Raw genomic sequence first — 22,654 nt, 5'->3', positions numbered from 1 at the left:
TCAAGTAAGGTCCAAGCCAGTGACTTATTCCTATTTCCAATCTGCATTGTAGTCTGAAGTCTCCTGGGCATCCTATGAACTTTCCTAGTGATTCCAAGTGTGAAACATACTACCTAAATTAATCCTGGCTACAAGCAAGTCCTCTCACTTGCTCATTGCGGGTTCAAGTGGAATGTTCTTTCACTGTACTTCAGATTACCTTTCTGCTTTGCAAATTACATTGCTTCCTCTCAGCATTGCAGCTCCTGACCTACTCTGAGTCCCTCTGCTCACTATACCATCTGTACTTCTACCATTGGTGGTTGTTGCCCTAAGGGTCCACTCTTAGCTTATTAGGGTTCATGCTGAGTTTCTGCTCCTGCATTCACTCCAGTTGCTGGGGACTGGGTGGAGGATCTGGATTCTTGAGGGTCCAGGTCCCAGTGACCCTGCTCTGGTAATCAGTTTGCAGCATCTGTCAGCAGATTCCACATGGGCTACTGGTTACCTGTTTTACTCACTGCTCTCAAACACTGGTTCTGACCCCTTATTCCTGTATTTAGGGTAGTTCCACTCAATTGGTTCCAAGGACAGACAGGGAGCCTTCCAGGTGTCACTGACCTCTCTAAAGGCACCAGGCATTTACTGCACGGGTCCCAAGCCATGAGTAGACCTCTGATTTAGCCACCACAATTCCACTACGACCCGTCAGTCCAGTCCGCGGGACCTGACTTGGATCTCAAAAACCTCAAATGTGACAATTAGACACTAAGCTAATCACTATTACCAATTTTGGATTCCGATTATAGGTCAGTCATCATCCAGCAGCAGAGCACTCCAACGACAGAACTTTGTGTGACTTTAGCATAAAATACTGAACAGTTTTGAGGTTTTTGCTAAATGTGCTCAGTAATAATCCATGTTACTATTACTGTATATCTGGGTTTTGCAAAGGTTAATGTGTGTTTAAAGCAGTGGTTTTCAAACTAGTTGCGGTGGCACCCAGAAGTGTCATGGGACAGGTTTGCTGAGGGTTGGTGGTCAAGGACCAAATCAAATTGTTTATGGTCAATGTGTTAGGCAAAACTTGTGCCGCTGACTGCCAATAATAAACTACCCCCCTTTAATAATTCTACTTGGTTATTCTATTTACCAAGGCTGCCACGTTATGTCATGTTATTGTCTGTATAAGACTAGCCTCTGCTACAGCCTGAGGCGGATAAAGCTCATGGAGTCATTGCCAAAGGAGAAGGAGGATCCACTGGAGCTGCCGTCTCAGCTGTAAGGACCATCAACACCTGACTTATCTGTGCCCACTACAACACTCGGGGTACCACACCTCTTCATGGGCTCTATTTATTAACATTATTTTTACTAAAATAAAGTGAAAAAGGGTGTTTTCACACCCTATTCACACTATTTTAGTTTCACCTGTAGTTATTACAGGGCAATTGGAGTAGAATTAGTAAAATTCTACTCCAACCCCTAGTATCACTTATTTTTAGTAAAGCAGATCGCATTTCCCATAATTGTAATGGGAAATGTGATCCGACCAAAGTTACTAAAAATAAAATGTGAAAAAAATATCGGGGGAAGCCCTGTGATAATAACGCCACCTGGAGGTGGCGTTATCCAGGCTCTACCCTTGTTACCGGGCTCCCACTCTGCTCTAACGGGGAGAGCAGAGGCGGGAGCCGGTACCAGTAATCAGCTATGTGTTCTAAACAGACCGCAAGCTGATTGCTGTAAAAAAAAGAAGAAAAAAAATTGAAATTTTTTTTTTTACTTACCTTAATCCAGGGACCGGTGATCGGGCCTCCGGTGATGGCTCCTCTCCGGTCAGCTGGTCTCCCATAGTACACTGCGGCCCGGTCATCAGGTGATCGGGTCCCAGTGCAGTATGGGAGATCACCTGATCGGGAAGCCCGGAGAAGATAACTGGAGGCCAGGAGGATGCAGGTAAGTGTAATGAAGGGAGGGGGGGGTCGCGGGGGTCTGCGATCGCGGGGGGCGGGGCTTAGCATTGTTGGGGGTAGCAGCGACGGTGGGTCGGCGCATGCGCGGGCTCTTAGTCGCGGTATTTTTTCAGAAAATACCGCGACTACAGTGCGGATGGGATCCGCAGGGACAGAGCTTTATCGTAAGCTCTGTCCCTGCAAGGGATTTATAGTAAATCCCTGTGATATTGCCTGAATTCGCAATGCGAATTCACTCGGTAATATCACACTACAATCCGCATTCAATATGCGAATTGTAAATAGAGCCCCATATGTTCCAAATGAGCACATAACTCAAACAACATGCAGTTTGTTATCTCACCTGTCACAAGGCTCTATTTATTAACATTATTTTTACTAAAATAAAGTGAACAGGGGTGTTTTCACACCCTTTTCACATTATTTTAGTATCACCTACAGTTACTAAAGGGCAATTGGAGTAGAATTCGTAAAATTCTACTCTAGGGGTGAGCAGGTTCGGATTTCTGAAATCCGAACCCCCCCGAGCCCCCCCGATCCGAGGCCGATCCGAGTCAGGCTCGACTTTTCCCGCCTGACTCGGATCTGAAATCGAGGCAAAACGTCATCGTCCCGCCGTCGTCTCGCGGGTTTTGGATCCTATATAAGGTACCCCCGTCATTTTCTCACTCGGCTGTGGACAGTGAAGAGGGAGGGTGGGAGTTAGGGCTGGCTGGGCTGTGTAGTGTAGTGTAGTGTTGTGCTGTGCTGCGCTGCTGTTGTCCATAAGTCCATAGGGGCTGGCTGGACTGTGTTGTGCAGTCAGTTGTCCATAGGGGCTGTGTCCACTCCAAAGTCCTGTGCAGTGTCCCAGTCCTAAAGGGGTGCTGTAGTGTTGTCCAGGGGGTGCTCTGTCCATCAGGGGTGCTCCCCCCAAGTGCAAAAAAAATTAATATTTTTTCCGTGTTTGTGAATTGTGTGCGCAGTAGCCGCACGTGCATCAACAAAGTAGTGCCAAGTGTGCGCCTGTGTCATAAGTAAAGGGCCGGCTGGCTTGACCATTAAAGGGTGCTGTAACCCCCAAAGTGCACTCCAAACAAAATAAAAAAATATTTTCTGTGTTTGTGAATTGTGTGCACTGTGACTGCACGTGCATCAACAAAGGAGCAGCGCCAAGCGTGCGCCTGTGTCCCATAAGTAAAGGGCCGGCTGGCTTGTCCGTTAAAGGGTGCTGTAACCCCCAAAGGGCACTCCAAACAAAATAAAAAAATATATTTTTTTGTGTTTGTGAATTGTGTGCGCAGTAGCAGCACGTGCATCAACAAAGTAGTGCCAAGCGTGCGCCTGTGTCATAAGTAAAGGGCCGGCTGGCTTGTCCGTTAAAGGGTGCTGTAACCCCCAAAGGGCACTCCAAACAAAATAAAAAAATATTTTCTGTGTTTGTGAATTGTGTGCACTGTGGCTGCACATGCATCAACAAAGGAGCAGCGCCAAGCGTGCGCCTGTGTCCCATAAGTAAAGGACCGGCTGGCTGGTCCGTTAAAGGGTGCTGTAACCCCCAAAGGGCACTCCAAACAAAATAAAAATATATATTTTTTTGTGTTTGTGAATTGTGTGCGCAGTAGCAGCACGTGCATCAACAAAGTAGTGCCAAGCGTTCGCCTGTGTCATAAGTAAAGGGCCGGCTGGCTTGTCCGTTAAAGGGTGCTGTAACCCCCAAAGGGCACTCCAAACATAATAAAAAAATATTTTCTGTGTTTGTGAATTGTGTGCACTGTGGCTGCACGTGCATCAACAAAGGAGCAGCGCCAAGCGTGCGCCTGTGTCCCATAAGTAAAGGGCCGGCTGGCTCATTTCTTAAAGGGTGGTGTAACCCACAAAGTGCACTAGTGTCCAACAAAAATAAAAAATTATTTTCTGTGCTTGTGTGCGCCTTAGCCGCACATATATATCAATATAACATAAATGGAGGACCAAACTTTCTCCGATAAAAATAAAATAGGGAAAGATCAAGAACCACTTCCTCCTAGTGCTGTTGCTGCTGCTGGGAGTTGTTCATCATCCCAGAGAGGAAGTAGGAACACCACTACTTTTACTAAACAATTGACCCTCCAACAGTCCCTAGCGAGGAGGATGAAGTACGACAGCAGTCATCCTGAAGCAAAACGTATAACTGAGGCCTTGACTGCTATGTTGGTGTTAGACGTGCGTCCAGTATCCGCCATTAGTGCAGTGGGATTTAGACAACTGATGGAGGTAGTGTGTCCCCGGTTCCAAATCCCGTCTAGATTCCACCTGCATCCTCAAAGCAGCAGCGACAAGCGTGCGTCTGTCTGTTAAAGGGTGGTGTAACCCTCAAAGTACGCTCCACAAACAATAAATAAATTCTTATTTTTTTTCTGTCTTTGTGAATTGTGTGGGCTGTAGCCGCACCTGCATCCTCAAAGCAGCAGCGACAAGCGTGCGTCTGTCTGTTAAAGGATTACATCGGTGACAGCATCCAAGTAGGCATGTCAGACAGTCCGTACATGTACTGGTAGGAAAAAGAGGCAATTTGGAGGCCCCTGTACAAACTGGCTCTATTTTACCTGAGTTGCCCCCCCCCTCCAGTGTGTACTCCGAAAGAGTGTTTAGTGCAGCCGCGAACCTTGTCAGCAAAAGGCGTAGGAGGTTGCTTCCACAAAATGTGGAGAAGATGATGTTCATAAAAATTAATTATCAACTCTTCCAGGGAAACCAGCCTCCAGCACGTACAGAGGGACCTGTGGTGGTGGATTCCAGCGGGGACGAATTAATACTCTGTGAGGATGAGGATGTACACAACACTGAAGAGGGTGAGGAATCGGTGAATGAGGAGGATGAGGACGACATCTTGCCTCCGTAGAGCCAGTTTGTGCAGGGCCAGATTAATTGCCAGCTTGTTTTGTGGGGGCCCAAACGAACCAATCATTTCAGCCACAGTCGTGTGGCAGACCCTGGCGCTGAAATGATTGGTTTGTTAAAGTGTGCATGTCCTGTTTATACAACATAAGGGTGGGTGGGAGGGCCCAAGGACAATTCCATCTTGTACCTCTTTTTTTTCTTTGCATTATGTACTGTTTGGGGCCTAGATTTTCAAACTGCCATCCTGTCTGCCACTGCAGTGTCACTCCTAGATGGGCCACGTGTTTGTGCCGCCCACTCGTGTCGCTTAGCATAGTCATCCATCTACCTCGGTGCAACCTTTTGGAAATAAAAACACTATTGTGAGGTGTGAGGTGTTCAGAATAGACTGGAAATGAGTGGAAATTAAGGTTTTTGAGGTTAATAATACCATAGGAGCAGAAAAATCAACACATGCCCGATGTGTGTGGTTTTTTCCTGTGGGGGACTATGTGGGGCTTCATCTTAGTCAGACACAGTCGCTTCTGAATCTGCGTCTTTCCGGTTGCTTGTCTGCAACCTTATGGTGCACATCTGTGCGTCCGAATGTGCAAGGACTGAGACACCAATTTGCAGAGTCTGAAGAACCTGAGATACTGCTTGGTGCGTCTTTAGACCATCTGTCACATCATCGACATTTGCACAAGCCCTATGGCAAATGCAGTTACTCCATCCATGTATGGCCTCCTGTGTGAGCGTCTGTGTATGCAACTACTTTCACCAACATGTACGCGACACTCCCATGACACGCCCATAATTTGGACCATCTCCGTGCATGCGCTAAGCCACCTTCTGGTCACTGCCCAGGAATGCCCACTACATTTTCAATACACTTTTCCCTGTGGGCACCTGTATTACAACTGCAACTCTGCATGGACACAATTGGGAGGCGTAGCAAAAAAAATCGCTCCACTGTGTCTGACATCGGCAATTCATCCGGCTTAGAATAAGCCCCTGTGTGATTTTTTAAATGTATTTTTATGTATAGTATTAATTCTCTATGTTTTTGGAATGGGGGAGGGCAGAGGGGTGCTCCAAAATTTGTTGCACAGGGTTCTAATTGACCTGTAGCTGGCCTTGGGTTTGACAAAACCCACTTTTAATACATTTTCCTCCATGTGACTCAAATTTGAAAGATTCATCACTACAATATATTTTAAAATAGTGATGGTGCACTTGGTCTGGTCCCAAGTGGGCACCGAATATGTTTTTGGGGGGTGGGGTACTGGATGCCGGCAGTCGGGATCCCGGCAGTCAGAATCCCGCCGCCAGCATCCTGTCAGGGTTAGGATACCGACACCTGTCGGTCAGTATCTTAACCCTCCTCCTCACCGGTGCCTAAACCTAACCTCTCCCTCCCCGCACCCTAAACCCCTTAGTGCCTAACCCTAACGCTAGCCCTCCCCCTAACCCCGCTACTTACCTTCGAAATTCCGTCAGTCAGGATGGCGGCGCCGGGATTCTGATAGGTGTCAGGATTCCGGCGCCGGCATTCTGAGCACGGAATCCCAGTGGTCGGGATGACCGCTTCCCATTTTTGGGGTACAGTGATTGTCACACATTTTAACAGGGACTGCCTCTTTAGCAGTTTCACTATAAGGGCACATTGGTACATTTTTAATTTACATTTTCTTACAATTACACATTAGAAGACTAACATGTACTTTTATATCTCTGGAAATTATAGGGACATGACCACGGCATGCTTTAGGAGTGGACAGATTAGAAAAGAGAATGCTACATCACAAAGAAGTGTCTGGCTCTTATGAAAAACAGCCACCCCAAACCATTCTCTCCTACAGTGAAAAAAGAGCAGAAAAGTAAAAAATATCAGTGAATGGTGTTCACGGCACCTACTCACTGCCACTCTACAGTGGAAACATTGTGGTGGTGAGAAGGACGTACATCCTCAGCAGTTGGGGCAAAAGCTCTGACTGTCTGGACAGTCCCCTAGAATCACTACTGTCCCAAATGGAAGGTATGTTAGAAAAACACAAAGCAATACATTGAGCCTGATTCAAAGTCGGACACAATGGTGATTATGTATGCCGATCAAGTGATTGTTTGCCATCGTGCATACATATAAACCGCACTGCGTGTGCGCAGCATTCGCATTGTGATTTCGGACGCACAGGGGATCCATCTCAAAGCGAGTGACAGGTTGTCAGGTTTGGGGGTGGTAACAGGGTGTGGTCAGAAAAATGCAGGCGTGTCTGACTGATTAAACGCTGTTACATGGGCATACATAAACTAGCCCTTGCGATCTCCTACGCAACATGAGAGCCGTCTGCATGTCAGGAGGGCTGCCGAGTTTGCGGCAGCTCAGACTTGCTGCAAGGGCAAGATGGCCACTCGATGTGTGTCGATGCTACCGATATTTATGCATATGAGAAGGCAGCAGCGAGCGTCCTTATGCACTGATAGGCTTAGGAACAATTTGCATATTTTTCGCAGCTGCGTTCAGAGCGAAATGGCAGCTGGGATCGCATTAGCTTCCATCTCTGAATCCGGTCCATAATTCCATGCTTACCCATATGCACAAACTATTACTTACCTAATATACAAAGAAACAGTCACACTTTTACAAGGTCACTAGTCTGGATTTGTGAAAAGGTGCTCACTTTACATATAGTATTATTTGTTTTGTTCATGAATAATTTATTAATTAAAATATATTAATGAGGGTTGGTCTTATGATGAGTTTCAGTTTAGTGGGAGGGCTGAAGAGTACTGAAACAATTTCCATGGCATGGGGAAAAGTGAGAAACATTTACCTTGTCGAGCTGTGTACTCATTGTCTTCTATGAGGCGAGCAAGGCCAAAGTCTGCAATCTTACAGATCAAGTTGTCCCCCACAAGAATATTGGCAGCTCTGAGATCACGGTGAATATAATTCATTCGTTCAATGTATGCCATACCAGATGCTATCTAAAGGAACAAAAATACATTGTTCAGATGCATACAACAGAGTATTGTGGAGAGATTAGCTGACAATATAAATTGACATGGTCGGATATACTACAGAGTTGTAGTGGTAGAAACTGCAACTGGTGGAGAGAGAGAGCGAATACCAAAGACCCCCATACTGGACACCAACCATTGCCCATTGGTCAGCAGTTTAGCAATATATAAGATGCCCATTGACTGCAGAATATAATATGCCCTGCAATTGCCTATCGAGATGCATTATACCCAGTAATTGCCCATAGTTTAGTAATATGCAAAGTATTTTCCCTACAGTAGGAAATATATCTGGCAAGATGTAATTTGTTGAGCTATTACACATCAAAATGTTATTTGCCCAGTAGGGCATTAAGTAGAAAGATGTAATGTATCCAATAAGGATGTTTACTCAACATGTTCTTGACAAATCCTCAATATAATAATAACACCAGCAATTCTGCCTTAGGGCTCTATTTATTAACATTATTTTTACTAAAATAAAGTGAAAAAGGGTGTTTTCACACCCTTTTCACATTATTTTAGTATCACCTATAGTTATTACAGGGCAATTGGAGTAGAATTCGTAAAATTCTACTCCAACCCCTAAGTATCACTTATTTTTAGTAATCAGATCGCATTTCCCATAATTGTAATGGGAAATGTGATCTGGTCAAAGTTACTAAAAATAAATAGTGAAAAAAATACCTAGGGATGCCCTGTGATAATGATTATCCAGGGTCTCCCCCGGTTACCGGACTCCTGCTCCGCTCTAACGGGGAGAGCAGAGCCAAGAGTCAGTCGCAGTAATCAGCTGTGTGGTCTAAACAGACCACAAGCTAATTACTGTAAAAAAAAAGAAAAAAAATGTCAAATTGTTTTTTTACTTACCTGACTCCAGGGACCGGTGATCGGGCCTCCGGTGATGTCTCCCCTCCGGTCAGCTGGTCTCCCATAGTGCATTGCGGCCCGGTCATCAGGTAATCGGGTTCCAGTGCAGTATGGGATATCAGCTGGCCGGAGACATGGAGGACATTACCGGAGGCCCGGATCATGCAGGTAAATGCTATTAACGGAGGGGGGAGGGTTGCGGGGGGGGGCTAGGGGGCGGGGGGGGGCGGAGGGTGCGGGGGGCGAGGCTTAGCACCGGGGGGGGTAGCAGCGGTGGCCGGTCGGTGCATGCGCGGGCACTTTGTCACTGTATTTTTTGTGAAAATACCGTGACTAGTGTGCGGAGGGGATTCGCAGGGACAGAGCTCTCTCACAAGCTCTGTTCCTGCAAGGGATTTGTAGTAAATCCCTGTGATATTGCCTGAATTCGCAATGCGAACTCAGTCGATAATATCACACTACAATCTGCATTCAATATGCGGATTGTAGTAAATAGTACATTATGTGACCCGAGAATGCATGTCAGTGCCAGTGGCCAACTGGAGACTATTAGCACATACTCTCACATTATAGTGGACGATATGAAACTGAATACTGCTAGAGCAGCGCTACTGTCCAGAGACATGCACCAGAGACACACAGCCTCATTAGAGTTTAATGCAAGTCAGCCATAATTACTCCTGCATGACATGCACTGAACTACAAGTGTATATTCCGCTATATGCAGATTTGAAAGGCAGTAACTAGAGTAGTGTGGCCGCACATAGCACACATGCCCTGTGGGCAGAACTGGCCACCTCCAACCGCGATCACCAATCAATCGGGACAATGCACCCTTATTTGCTGCTGCGCGCAGTACAAGCTCCCCGCCATTACCCGCACCGGGTGCAAAGAGAGGTAGGGACAACACTCATATGGAGCATTACTACTGTGGTCATAATGTGTACGGTTAATTCCTACTGTGTGGCATAATGTGTAATGGGTGGATGCGTGCCATAATGTGTAAGGGGGAGGGGATTTCTACTGTGTAGCATAATGTGTAAGGGGGAGGGAATTTCTACTGTGTAGCATAATGTGTAAGGGGGAGGGGATTTCTACTGTGTAGCATAATGTGTAAGGGGAAGGGGATTTCTACTGTGTAGCATAATGTGTAAGGGGGAGGGGATTTCTACTGTGTAGCATAATGTGTAAGGGGGAGGAGATTTCTACTGTGTGGCATAATGTGTAAGGGGGAGAAGATTTCTACTGTGTAGCATAATGTGTAAGGGGGAGGGGATTTCTACTGTGTAGCATAATGTATAAGGGGGAGGAGATTTCTACTGTGTAGCATAATGTGTAAGGGGGAGGAGATTTCTACTGTGTGGCATAATGTGTATGGAGCATTACTACTGTGGTCATAATATGTAAGGTTAATTACTACTGTGTGGCATAATATGTAAGGGGGATTTCTACTGTGTAGCATAATATGTAAGGTGGGAATTTGTACTGTGTGGCATAATGTGTAAGGGGAAGGGGATTTATACTGCCTGGCATAATGTGTAAGGGGGAGAGTATTTCTACTGTGTGGCATAATGTGTAAGGGGGAGGAGATTTCTACTGTGTGGCATAATGTGTAAAGGGGAGGAGATTTCTACTTTGTGGCATAATGTGTATGGAGCATTACTACTGTGGTCATAATGTGTAAGATTAATTACTACTGTGTGGCATAATGTGTATTGAGCATTACTACTGTAGTCATAACGTGTCAGGTTAATTACTACTGTGTGGCATAATTTGTAAAGGGGAGGAGATTTCTACTGTGTGGCATTATGTATATGGAGTATTACTACTGCGGTCATAATGTGTAAGGTTACATACTATTGTGTGTGCATAATCTGTAAGGGGCGCTACTACTGTGTAGCATAATATGTAAGGTGCACTACTATGTAGTGTAATGTGAATAAGGGGCACTACTGTGTGGTGAAACGTGAATTGAGGCTACTATAGTGTGGCCACGCTCCTTCACCACAAGACCACACTCCTTTTTGGGCGCCCGTGCCTGCGGTGCTCACTGTCCCTGTTTACAATATGGGGGCGGCACCAATGCTCTTTCTGGCACAGGGCACCAAAATGTCTAGTTACAGCTCTGCAGATTTGTATGCATTTCTGTGGGTACGCTTGGTTTGATCCCTGTCATCATCAGTACACACTTGCACTGGCCCTATCCATGGTGCAAAAGATATCTACGAACACAGGCATATTTCCGCTTGCAGTCATTTCTGCATAGCCCACACTCAGTTGACATGTTACAGCCCAGTTTCCCCCTTCAGTTGCAAGTGCTTCAGGTAACATCTAATTGCATTTCAATCATGCTGGCTACTTGTCATGGAGAGGGCCACAATTATTATTTTCCTCATACCTCCCAACTGTCCTCATTTGGGCCCAGCAGCTCCCAGAGCACTACGCATGCCCCAAGTATGCCAAAAATGAGGGGCATAGCCAAAGGGCACTTCATTTCTAGCAAGGTCACACCCATTGTCACGAGGCTCCTTTTCCAGACATCAGCCCTTGCACAGTGCTGGACAATCAGAGCATATTTATTTATATCAGTATCTTCCTAAATGAACATTTTACAATAATCATTTTATAGAACCAAACCACACACTGAGGTCAGTTTAGTCAGAAGCCAATTAACTAGTATATTTTGCAACTTTGACAGGAAAAATAGAGCACTCGGATTAAACCAAGTTCTACATAAATAGATTAGCTTAGAACCTGAGTCCCAATATTACAAGGCTGCAATGCTGATCACTGTGCCACTGGAATGATAGCAGTAAAACAATACAATTGTTTTATTTGCCAAACTTGGCTTTCTCTGTCTCTAAATATATTTAACAATGTTTTGTAATCCAAACATATGAAATTTACAGTTTAGAGATTTTATATTCCAAAAAGTGACATTATTAGTGGATAAACTAAAAAAAGTATCAGCTGCTGCTAAGTCTAAACAAAAAAAATAAGTAGTTTGAGCGAAGTTTGGTTTCTTTAGAGGCAGAAGTTCCCACTTCAGCCTGGATAACCCCAGGGGCTCCATAACTGAGGTTTACTCATATGCGGAAGTCCAAGAGCCTGCATATATGGCAGCCCTGATTGAGTGCCTAGGAACAGCATGAAATGTTTCCTGGCTATGTCCCTGGAACTCTGGAAGTGACAGCCTGGCAGCTGTTACAATGTACAGGGATGCATACAGCTGACATAATGAATGTCTGTATGTCCATGGTGGCTCCAAGAGAAGCACATGCTCGTACTCTACACATTTCTGTTGGGAGGTTATTTTTAAAGTGGTAAAAACACAGCTAGTAGTATGGAAGCTAGCAGTATGAATCTAACAGTATGGAGCTAGCAGTATGGAGCTAGTAGTATGAATCTAGCAGTATGGAGCTAGTAGTATGAATCTAGCAGTATGGAGCTAGTAGTATGAATCTAGCAGTATGGAGCTAGTAGTATGAATCTAGCAGTATGGAGCTAGTAGTATGAATCTAGCAGTATGAATCTAGCAGTATGGAAGCTAGCAGTATGGAGCTAGTAGTATGAATCTAGCAGTATGGAAGCTAGCAGTATGGAGCTAGTAGTATGAATCTAGCAGTATGGAAGCTAGCAGTATGGAAGCTAACAGTATGGAGCTAGTAGTATGAATCTAGCAGTATGAATCTAGCAGTATGGAAGCTAGCAGTATGGAGCTAGTAGTATGAAGCTAGCAGTATGGAGCTAGCAGTATGGAGCTAGTAGTATGAATCTAGCAGTATGAATCTAACAGTATGGAGCTAGCAGTATGGAGCTAGTAGTATGAATCTAGCAGTATGGAGCTAGTAGTATGAATCTAGCAGTATGGAGCTAGTAGTATGAATCTAGCAGTATGGAGCTAGTAGTATGAATCTAGCAGTATGGAGCTAGTAGTATGAATCTAGCAGTATGGAGCTAGTAGTATGAATCTAGCAGTATGAATCTAGCAGTATGGAAGCTAGCAGTATGGAGCTAGTAGTATGAATCTAGCAGTATGGAAGCTAGCAGTATGGAGCTAGTAGTATGAATCTAGCAGTATGGAAGCTAGCAGTATGGAAGCTAACAGTATGGAGCTAGTAGTATGAATCTAGCAGTATGAATCTAGCAGTATGGAAGCTAGCAGTATGGAGCTAGTAGTATGAATCTAGCAGTATGGAAGCTAGCAGTATGGAGCTAGTAGTATGAATCTAGCAGTATGAATCTAGCAGTATGGAAGCTAGCAGTATGGAGCTAGTAGTATGAATCTAGCAGTATGGAAGCTAGCAGTATGGAGCTAGTAGTATGAATCTAGCAGTATGGAAGCTAACAGTATGGAGCTAGTAGTATGAATCTAGCAGTATGAATCTAGCAGTATGGAAGCTAGCAGTATGGAGCTAGTAGTATGAATCTAGCAGTATGGAAGCTAGCAGTATGGAAGCTAACAGTATGGAGCTAGTAGTATGAATCTAGCAGTATGAATCTAGCAGTATGGAAGCTAGCAGTATGGAGCTAGTAGTATGGAAGCTAACAGTATGGAGCTAGTAGTATGGAGCTAGTGGTATGAAGCTAGCACTATGGAGCTAGAAGTATGAGCTAGCGGTATGGAGCTAGCAGTATGGAGCTAGCAGTACGGAGCTAGAATATGAAGCGAGCAGTATGAAGCTAGTGGTATGAAGCTAGCACTATGGAGCTAGCAGTGGAGCTAGTAGTATAAAGCGCTAACAGTATGAATCTAGCAGAATGAAACTAGCAGTATGAAGCAAGCAGTATGAAGCTAGCAGTATGAAGCAAGTGGTGAAGCTAGCAGTATGAAGCAAGTGGTGAAGCTAGCAGTATGAAGCAAGCGGTATGAAGCTAGCAGTATGAAGCAAGTGGTATGAAGCTAGCAGTATGAAGCAAGTGGTATGACGCTAGCAGTATGGAGCAAGTGGTATGAAGCTAGCAGTATGGAGCTAGCAGTATGAAACTAGCAGTATGGAGCTAGCAGTATGAAGCATTTGTAAAGTATACAAAGGTTTGCATCTATTGGAAAGCAACATATCCCCTTCCTCATCCTACCACTGTGAACATTACACTGCTTACTCCTGAATGTTAATTTTATATTGTGGTCTAATGTGATGTCTAAAAATTTAGGATTTTTCTTCAGGTTCCATACTTTGTTGTGGTGGCCTTGAAGGTAGCAGATGTAATAAAAAAAACTAAAGGGCTGAGGGGAAAGTGAAGTAATTAGAGTACCACATAGTTTTGGGAAATGTATTATAGATTAGTTGATTGTAGAGATACAGTATATAGTGGTTTGCACTAGGGGGAGAGGTATCAAGAATTTAGGGGGAGATTTATCAAAGCTTGGAGAGAGATAAAGTACCAACCAATCAGCTTCTGTCATTTTTCAAACAGCCTGTAAAATGACAGTTAGAAGTCAATTCATTGGTACTATATATCTCTCCAAGGTTTGATACACCTCCCACTATAAACTGGAGAAGTTGCCCAAAGCAACCAATCAGCTTCTAAATGTAATTTATCTAGCACAGCCTATGAAGCTGATTGGTTACTTTGTGCATCATTTCTAGTTTATCTCTCTCCAAGGCTCGATACATTTCCTCTTCTGTGTTTTAAGGTGTTCATGAGATAAATATTCTCACTCACCTGTGCTGACATGTCCACTAATTGTGGTAGCTTCAAGTATCGCCCATCCTTTTCTTTCAGATAATCTAGCAAGCTACCTGTGGAACAGAACAGACAAGTAGAGGATGGACAAGTTGCTAAAATGTGAAGATACTAACTGACCAATAAGATCGGTAACACATTTAACTAGAGGTGCAGGAGATGTTACATTACAGCAATGCAGAGGGTCACAGAACAAGAAGCAATTTGTTAAAGGTATTTATGCAGACATCATATGCCAGACATGTGATAGTCATCCACAGGAATGTCAGGTGGAATCTGTCAACATGTGGACAAACTTACCTTGTGTCATATACTCAGTAACAATGTATATGGGCTCTTCAGACACCACTGCATATAACTGGACCAGTTTATCATGGCGAAGCTTCTTCATGATCTGAGCCTCCTCCAAAAATGCTTCGGGTGACATAGTGCCAGGTTTGAGGGTCTTCACTGCAACTTTAGTGGTCCCACTCCATGTACCTTGAAATTGTGGAGATAGAAAAAATACTTGAAAATAAAAATTCAAGGAAGGGATTTTAATATAGATGAATGAAATACTATTCTGTAAGCAAGGTAAAAGGATCAATTAAGAGTTTAATACTAAACAAGTAAAGAAGAAAAGAGTAGCACTGCAAATCACTGTACTTACCTCTGTAGCACTGCAATTTAATTCAGTGCTTAGGTCCTCCATGTGGAGCAATAATTATCAGTAATAATCCAAATGCATACACATTGTACAATTGTGGCGGATTGATTCAGTCAATTTGACCAAACTGGCTAACCATTATATTTGTGGGATCACTATCAAAATCAATTCATATTATAGCATGAGAGCTGTCCTAGGTACCAAATAAAGGTCAAATGAAAATGAAATGTAAGGCTGTCCATGTGGACAACTATTTTCTATAACTTGTATCTGGTCACTAAGATTCACAGTCTGTGGATACATGAGGCGATGTCCTCAGAATTCCTACCAATAGCCATCACCTTTCTGTGAAACTAGTGGAAACACTAACATGCAAGGTTTAGAAGACAAAAACATTTTCTTTAGCTCATAGCAAATAAAACACGTTGCCCAATAGTTGCCATAGCATCTTTGTCAATGATTAAGGGTTGGAAAATGACTTCTTACCTTTCCAGACGTCTCCAAAGCAGCCCTGACCCAGTTTTTTGTCTAGGGTGATGGAATCTCTCATTATTTCCCAGGCATCTTTTGCAAGTCCCAAAGTTTGAGGTTTCAGGTTGACACAAGGCTTTGTTAACAAATGGGTTAGACCATCATTGAATTCTATAAAGGTGACAATTAAATTATGTAATAATTGAAGAATTATGCAATATTTTGTTATTATAACATGAAAAAAATCAGTTATTATTAAGAAGTCAGTAGGTATCCTTCAATTTGTAGATCATTATAAGAAAATCAAGTCACTGACTACTAAATAAGTTCTCCAGACTTATAACTTTAACTTAATTGTACAGGTTGTCTTTATTATTGAATTATTGATCATAGAAACATAGAATATGATGGCAGATAAGAATTACTTGGCCCATCTAGTCTGCCCCTTTTAATTTATCCTTTTGGCAACTTCAACCCTATCGTGTGTATTACATATGGTTTACCTTGTGACCTCAGGTCACCTGGCATCTAAGGTGTGTCTGCCAAACTTGTATGCTTCCAGCATGCTGGAGAACTATTATGTATGACTGTCTCACAAGGTTTTAGACCTGCAAATTGTTTCAAGTCAGAATAAGTTTAGTGTCTGGTGTAGAGAAGAAAAGCATGTGAGTTTCAGATATGTCATTAAGTGGTGACATCTTAGAAAAAACATTTGTATGATGGGCACTAGTGTATCAGATTTACTGAGTGTCTATAACTTCAGGTTGCAAATATTTAAAATGACTGTGGTACATCTACAAACTATGACTTTGCAAATAAAATGCATATGGTAGACGTGCACCCATGTAGTTAAAATATGGGATAGTAAAAATTAATAATTTGCTTGAAATAATCAAATATATGTGATAAGTTTCTAGTAGAGAGCACGTAAATGGAGGAGACTTTGAAGCTTCCAATAACACCCACTGCTCAGAGCTGCCCCAAGCTAATCTGTAGCAGGGCCTTAACTCAGGTGGTGCGACCTGTGCCATGGCACAGGGCACTGTTTGGGCCTGTCAATTTTTTGTTTATTATCGTTCTCACTTGTAGCTTCCTCTTCTTTTATCCCCAGAATCTCCTGGTCTCCCCTACCTCTCCCCTGGCCCTTCCCCATTTTGGAGTGTGCTTCTTATGACCCTATTTCAAAAATTGGGGGGTTCCAATGCTCTTTCTTGCACAGGGCACCAAAAAGTCTAGTTACAGCTCTGCTCTGTAGGCCGGGCTGCACAGAGAGTGGCATAGTCTTAGCACTGTCATCAGCTGTGTTTGTGTCACAGTGTCAGAAGTGGAGAGGGGGAGAACGGGAAGGATCTGCAAAGATTCCTCTTCTCATTTTCCCTGCCAGGCACAGCTGCAGCAGGAGAACGGGGGCGTGATCTGCAAAGATTCTGACTCTCAGTCTCCCTGACCAGCACAGCAGGAGAACTGGGTAGGGATCCTCTGATCTGTGTAGTCAGCTGAAGTCCTGTATAGGATTTTCACTGCACGTCAGCTAACCACACAGATCAGTTGATCAGATCACAACAGCAGACCACCAATCAGAGATTTCTAAATGGAAGTAAGTTATATTTTATTTATTATCCATGATGACCATTTTTATTTTATTTATGCATGCAGCCTGTGCACTGTCAGACACAGCCTGATCACAGAAGCCAAATCCAGGCTCTTCTCTGCCTGTCAGATGTCAGGAAGGGCAGAGCAGGACTAAAGGGAAACAGACCAAAGTCTACATAATGCAATCTGAGGATGGCATTATGTAGGTCCAAAAAGTTTTAACAGTTGAAGTTTGTTAAATCTGGGCTGATCACATTTCCAATCAGAGGTATGGGAAATGCGATCAGCATGCGGAGCTGATTTTAGGGCATGGAGGAGATTTTTATGAAATATCCTCCAAAAGCCCTGTGATAAATTTTTGTTAAACTAAAATAATATGAAAAGGTTGTGAAAACACCAGTTTTCATATTATTTTAAAAGATTGATAAATATGCCTGAGTGTTAGGCACTGTGTGAACAGTGGGCCTGATTCATTTCGGATAGCAATTGCAACAGCGTACGCAGTTGGCCGATTGTTATGTACTGCGTATGCTACACTGCGATCACACTGTGATTACACAGAGCACGGTAAGCCATCGCAAAGTGGGTGACAGGTAGTCAACACTTGGGGGTGGTGACGGGGGAGTGGTTGGAGAAACGCAGGCGTGCCTGTCCGTTTGAACACCGTTACATGGGCAGGGCCGGATTAAGGCTTGTGGGGGCAAGGTCGCAGCATACTACATCATGTTCGCGACACTGCTGGGAACCGACTGCCGGCAGCATAGCTGACATGATATAGTACACTGCCAGGAGCAAACGCAGGATTTTGAGTGGGACGGTAGAGAGAGAGAGAGAAGGAGGGAGGGGGGAGAGGGAGGGAGAGACAAGAGACGGGATGCATCAAAGGTAGAAATCCGGTCAAACACCCAAAATGCAGGTTTAACTGCATTTCTCATATACACCAAGCCCTGGAATGAGATGCGAAGATGGCGTTACCCTATAGAATGCTATGGGATTCTATCAGGAGAGTGCTGTGAGAGGGATCCAATTGGATCCCTCCCAGCACCCCCCGCGGCGCGTGTGTCCTTCTGCACATGCGCAGAAGGATGCCAGTCCCTCCAGCAAAAAGACCGCTCTCACCGAGACAGCGGTCCTTTGCGGTGTTCGTCATGCATACCAATGTAGCGAAAGCCGGCATGCATGCGAAAAGCGTCGGGTGCATCGCATCCTGAATGCGTTTCTTCATGTATCGCGCTCAAAGAGGGAGACAGAAAGAGAGGGGGGGGGGGGAGAGAAAGAGAGGAAGGGAGTGAGACATGGAGAGGGAGGGAGACAGCAAAATAGAGGGGGAGAGGGAAAAGAAGAGAGGTAAGGTAGAGGGAGGAAGGAAGGGACAGAGGGAGAGAGAGAGAAAAGGAGGGATAGAGGGAGGGGAGAGAGAAAGGGAGATAGAGAGGTCATGAGGGAGAGAGAGAAAGACAGGGAGGGAGGGAGGGAGGGAGGAGAGAAAGGGAGAGAGAGAGAGACAGAAGGCGGGATGCACTCAATGAAAAATGCGGTAAAAACCCAGTTTCCGGGGTTTTACCGCATTTTCGGAATGCACTAATGTGTTACTGCCGGGTCCCCGATGCGGAGGGTAACGCCAGCTATTGCTGGCGTTACCCTATAGAAGCCTATGGGCTTCTACCGCATCGCGCTGCTATGAGGGATCCTTCCCAGCATGCCCCGCATCACTCTGCAAATGCACAGATAGGCTCCCGGGTCATAGACCCGGAAGTCCACTGTGCAGCTGAGATTGCAAAGGACAGCTCATATCGGAAGAGCCGTCCTTTGCGTTACTGATCGCATATGTTAGTGCATATGCGAACAGTACAATTGCGGTGCATGGCGGTAAGTGGCGCCATATGTTAGTGCATCCCACCCAGAGAGAGAGAGGACGGGACAGAGGAGCTGATTCAGACCTGCTCGCTAGGATGCGATCCCTCGTAGCTGGCCGATTGTCGCTTTCTGCGCATGCATACGCATCGCAGTGCACGTGCGTGAACCAGTGCGAGAGAACGGTAAGTGGTCACTCGTTGTGCCTAGACTGCCCACCAGAGTGAGTGACAGGAGAAGCACGTTTATGGGTGGTGACAAGGGCAGGCCACTAGAAACAGGGAAGTGGAGGTACAGGGAAGTGGAGGTGCGAACGCCGTTTCAGAGGCGTGCATAATTAAAAGGCAGCGTCATTGTACATGTCACTTGGTTGAATTTCACTCTGAAGTGATCACAGTGCTTGCGGCAGAGTATAGTCATCCTCAAGCGCTGCGTTCGCTTCTGATGGTGCTCGACGTACCAAAGTTTTCATGCACTTCCAGGAGATGATGTGCGCAAGTGGGCGTCTTATGAATGGCTGGTGGCCATCTGCTTACACAAAGTGATCGCACGCCAAGACATAGTGGGCGTGCTAATGCCTTGCCGCGCGATCGTCTGCCTTGCTTGGCATGCGCTGGATTTGCATACGCTCAGTGCGAGCGAACGCATCTAGCGACTGGGTCTGAATGAGCTCCATAGAGCACATAGCCACACACACACTAACCAGTGTTTTCAGACTAGCAGCAGCAGCATCAGGCAGGCTTCTGATGGGGGCGGGCAATTCACAGTATTAGGCTCCACCCCCTACCCATACACCCGCAAATCATGGCAGTATGTTAGCAAGGGGGCGGGGCTTCTATCATCAGCCATGGTCCATCAGTGACTGTGCTGTCACTGTTGTCGGGACTTGGAGCCGGGCAGAGGGTGTACGTTTGCCACTATGTGCGGGCCCCTAATGTGTGGGGGCCCCTGCACAACCGCCCCGTCCACCCCCCTATAATCCAGCCCTTTACATGGGTGTGCATAAATTAGCCAATTTCTAAGTCATGGCTGCTGTAATTGTGCATGAGGGGCCGATGGTACTCGATGTTTCCGATGTGTGTGCAGGACTGCAAGGTATTACGGATGTGAGATAGCGGTAGTGGGAAGCAGTGGGTGTCTCTATGCTGACAGTGCAATGGCATTGTGATAAAATTCATTAGCATATCTTTGCAGCATACCTGCATGCGATTACGGAGCTGCGATCGCAATAGGGATCCGTAATGTCGAAGCTGAATAATTGAGTGAGACAAGTTCAGTTTAAAATTTAATCGCAGCGACTCCATCTTGCGAATGGCCGCAAGACTCCATTTTAGAAATGCGATCGCAAGACGCCATTTTGCGAATGGCCGCCTAAGCGCCATTTTAGGTGAACTCACAATATAGTACATGTGGCGATATTTTTATTAGCACTATGCGATCGCTTCTTTCACCATTTTTCATACGCACAATTATACCCACAAGGGCGCTATTAAATAATCGCAATTAGCGAATGCATGAGACTTAGTATGAAACCGCTGAAAAAGTAGCTTTATGCGCTCGCATCTGTCCCAAATTATCTAGCGTCCTTATATCAAACCCCGAATACTCACACACTACATATTCGCACACAAGGTTCCATTAGCATCAAATTGTATGATTCAAGTTGGTTAAGTTAGTTTAAATGCTAAGAAATAAAGGTTTTTGATATCTAAGGTATTATACATGATAAGCAAGGTGTGTTTGTTCTCGTTCTGATGCGTACACTTTTTACAGCATCCCGGTGTTATCGGTGGAGAGATCGCATCATGCAAACTCAAGTTACGGATCGCAGAACTTACAAGCAACAAAATGTTTAGCTGATGAAATGTTACAGGAGGCGTTACCAGAAAGACTCCGGCTGTTAGAGGCAAGGAAAGTCTATTTGAAACAACCTGTTAAATGTGTCGTTTACATATGCTTCTCCTCTGGGAACCAATGAGATCAGCAGGAAGTTCTCCCTTTGTCCTGTTTCAGTCTGGGGGGGAATAAATACATGTGTCCGAACACTGGTTTGCAGATCATGCTGAATATTGGGTGAACTGAGGATATCAAGTCTGAGGTCTATCTCTGGGTCCAGAGGCGCAGCGTATGTATAACTGTACTTGGGTCTGTATTATTTCCTTTTACGCCTAACTTATGTATTTATAGATTGCGTGTAACTGACTGTACTTTTACCTGAATAATACTTGTGCGTTGGAACCACAGATTCCACTCCTGTCTTTATTTTGCGGTTATACTGCGTATGCAATTAGCGTTCTGTTTAGAGGTTTTAGGCAGGCTTTTGTCTTAGAGGTTCTAGGCAGGTGAATCTTAGAGGTTTATAGGAAGGAATATACTAAAGGTTAATACTGACGATTCAACAGTTGGGGGCTCGTAGGTTTATCACACTATCTGATACACAATAACACTCGGTCAGTCCTCTCTCAGCAAAAGGGTGGAGGCGCCTTTTGAGAGACGCATTAGTCTTTCATTACCACAGTGTTGCTGAGAGCGTACTGCCGGTTATTGTGTAGAGGAAGCGCTGATTAGAATCCAGGGACAAGAGAGGAAAAAAGTTTGTTTTTTCCTCTGTTGATAGAACCTTGTGTTTAGAGGGGTGCTGCAGTATTTGCGTACGCAGCTAAAACGCATTTTTGCGTACGCAGTTAAAAAAAGTAATTATACGCTTGTGTGGTAGTCGCATATTTGTGTATGCGGCCGATCGCATAATAGCGTATACGCACTTCCGGTTCTGCTGCCACGTGTTTGAACAAAGCCATTGAGGTTTACATTTTTTTTTCTATCTGCCAATATCTGGGTTAAACGTTTATTTTCTGCGCAGAGAAAAAGTGTGTAACAGTGTGTGTATTGTTGGTAGGGGTAATTTATTCCCTAAAGTTAAGGGTACCGTATGATCCTTAAGGGCTAGGTGCAAGGGTTAGCCTAGTCGCTCGGTAAGCAGCTTTACCGTTCTAAACACAGTAGCAGGTGTACATGTTGTCTTTGTTGTATAGAGGTGCGTGAGAGTGGCCGACATATAAACTCTCATAGGTCTGGATGTTACCTTACTAAAGCTTATCCGGGTCTGGAAGTTGCCTGTTTCAAAAGTTATCTAGGTGTGGAAGTGGCCTTACGAAATCTTATCCAGGTGTGTGGGCGCCGCCGACTTAAATCGTTAAGTGAAAGTATCTTGATTGTCTTTCACCAGTTTAAATTTTTATTGAAAAGCGTAGGAGTTGTCTCAGAATGGGAGCCACGCAAACAGTAGAAATGTTAAGCAATGATGTGCTGCTAATGGAGGCTCCGATTGGATCAGCCCGTCGTATTATGCATATTAAGTACGGTACTTATGCAATAAGGTATTGTGATATATGGTTTAATATGACGAGAAAGAGTGTTAGACCGTTTCCCAGAATTGGTAGTTTTGACAAAAATGTGTTAGATAATGTCCAGGATCACATCAGTATGGTGCGATCCCGAGAGAAAAAGATTAAGTATTTTGAATGTTTAAAAATATGGCAGCATGAAAGGGATGCTTGGCTTAAAAATGTGCAAACGACGCAAACTAGCATTGCGAATGCATTGCCAGAAAATACATCCACGACGCTGAGATGCAATACGGGCGAGCCGCAAATTGGCGCGCACGTGCGGCAAAGTAGCATCATGGAGAGTATTGCCAGCAGTTCACGCTCACCTC

At 44.6% G+C, this 22,654-nt stretch overlaps 1 protein-coding gene across 1 annotated transcript in view; it reads right to left on the bottom strand.

Annotated features, from left to right (window-relative positions):
• FGR (FGR proto-oncogene, Src family tyrosine kinase) overlaps nt 1-22,654 on the bottom strand; it is a 200,197-nt gene that overhangs the window by 24,741 nt on the left and 152,802 nt on the right. Inside the window, exons 7-10 of the mRNA XM_088442123.1 lie at nt 15,508-15,663; nt 14,676-14,855; nt 14,355-14,431; nt 7,631-7,784 (exon numbers count right to left, since the gene is read on the bottom strand). Coding sequence (XP_088298249.1) covers nt 7,631-7,784; nt 14,355-14,431; nt 14,676-14,855; nt 15,508-15,663 — 567 coding nt within the window. The remainder of the gene's footprint in view (nt 1-7,630; nt 7,785-14,354; nt 14,432-14,675; nt 14,856-15,507; nt 15,664-22,654) is intronic.

Source organism: Taudactylus pleione, unplaced genomic scaffold (assembly GCF_031769625.1).
Source record: "Taudactylus pleione unplaced genomic scaffold, aTauple2 ptg000305l, whole genome shotgun sequence".
NCBI classification, from domain to species: domain Eukaryota; kingdom Metazoa; phylum Chordata; class Amphibia; order Anura; family Myobatrachidae; genus Taudactylus; species Taudactylus pleione.
The sequence above is the reverse complement of the archived record's forward strand: the minus strand, read 5'-3'. Positions and strand labels throughout refer to the sequence as shown.